General features: G+C 28.2%; 1 protein-coding gene across 1 annotated transcript; it reads right to left on the bottom strand.

The window, feature by feature from the left end:
• Nucleotides 1–3: 3 nt before the first annotated feature.
• Nucleotides 4–1,178, bottom strand: LOC112459572 (the record flags this gene model as incomplete). The annotated part of the gene is made up of 4 exons (XM_025023752.1): nt 4–26; nt 137–245; nt 334–547; nt 777–1,178. Coding segments are annotated over 4 exons (748 nt in total), but the record flags the coding sequence as incomplete, so codon positions are not given.
• Nucleotides 1,179–1,242: the final 64 nt, after the last annotated feature.

Raw genomic sequence — 1,242 nt, 5'->3', positions numbered from 1 at the left:
TCATATGTCTTCTCTCAACTGGCATACTAAAATATTTGTAAACAGATTTTAATTTGTAAACAGATTACAATTTTATTTATTCTATTATTACTCATCTATTTATTCTTATTATTTATCTAATCGTTAGGATATTTACACTGTCTCAAGAATCCATTTCTTAGATATCAAAGAATAACGCCATACATTTTTGTTAAACTTTTTTGAACCAATACCATATTCTCCACCACAAAGATATAAATCGTATCCTAAAAAAAATCACATAAAACAATATTTAACTAGGTAAATAATACAATACTGTTTTAGAGAAAATAGAACAAAAAAAACACTGCATACTTCTGGCAGTGATCTGCACTCCTTCGAGTGGTTTACCAGTAACGTGACTCTTCTCAACAACATTTGTAGAATATTTGAATGAAGTTAGCTCAAAAAAATCATTACCATCCCAGCAATGAATATATTGTTCACCATTAATATTCTCACAAGACATAACACCCTGTAAAATTTTTGCTTTCTTATTTTCAATGATATCTAAAAAAACTGTAAAATCCTGCAAAAAATAAGTTTTATTATTCATAGAATTTTAATGCATTAATTTAATGTATAATAAAAAATAATAGTATGGTAAAGAAACAAAATAAATATGTGGAGGATATATAGATCTTGGAGTTAGAAATCATTATTTTATTTAAAATATATTAAAGGGCTTATAACTCTGTGTTCCTAACATTATATTATCAAAAATAACTAAATGTAATTTTTGAACATAATATACTCACATGATGATGGTTCATCCACTCGCGTGTAATATCAAGCAAATGAGATTCTGTAGCTCTTAAATTGATGTTTCCAATTAACCTTATAAAATGCTTTTTCGACAACTCACAAATTGAATCGAGTGGCAGTTCATCGAAACGATCTAAGCAAACAGCCAAAGAAAGATCTCGTAGCACATTAATATTAAGTTCTTGTGCCAGTAACCAAATGTCAATTACATATTTTGGTGACATAAAGTGTCTCTCAAGCCTGTCGGTTATATCTTCTATTAATTTATCTGTTGCAAATAGAACGCTCAATTCTAATAGAATCAAGAGACGATCGAGCGATCTTATCTCTTCGATATTATAACTTGTCGCAGATGTAAATATGATTTTGTCATGATGAATCCAATCAATGAAATCCTACAAAATTATGATCTTTTTATTTCGGTTATACAGTGAAATTTATTCATGCCAATAAAACCCA

This window comes from Temnothorax curvispinosus, unplaced genomic scaffold (assembly GCF_003070985.1).
Source record: "Temnothorax curvispinosus isolate PA1 unplaced genomic scaffold, ASM307098v1 QBEX01009942.1, whole genome shotgun sequence".
Lineage (NCBI taxonomy): Eukaryota > Metazoa > Arthropoda > Insecta > Hymenoptera > Formicidae > Temnothorax > Temnothorax curvispinosus.
This window is presented reverse-complemented; position numbering and strand designations above follow the sequence as displayed.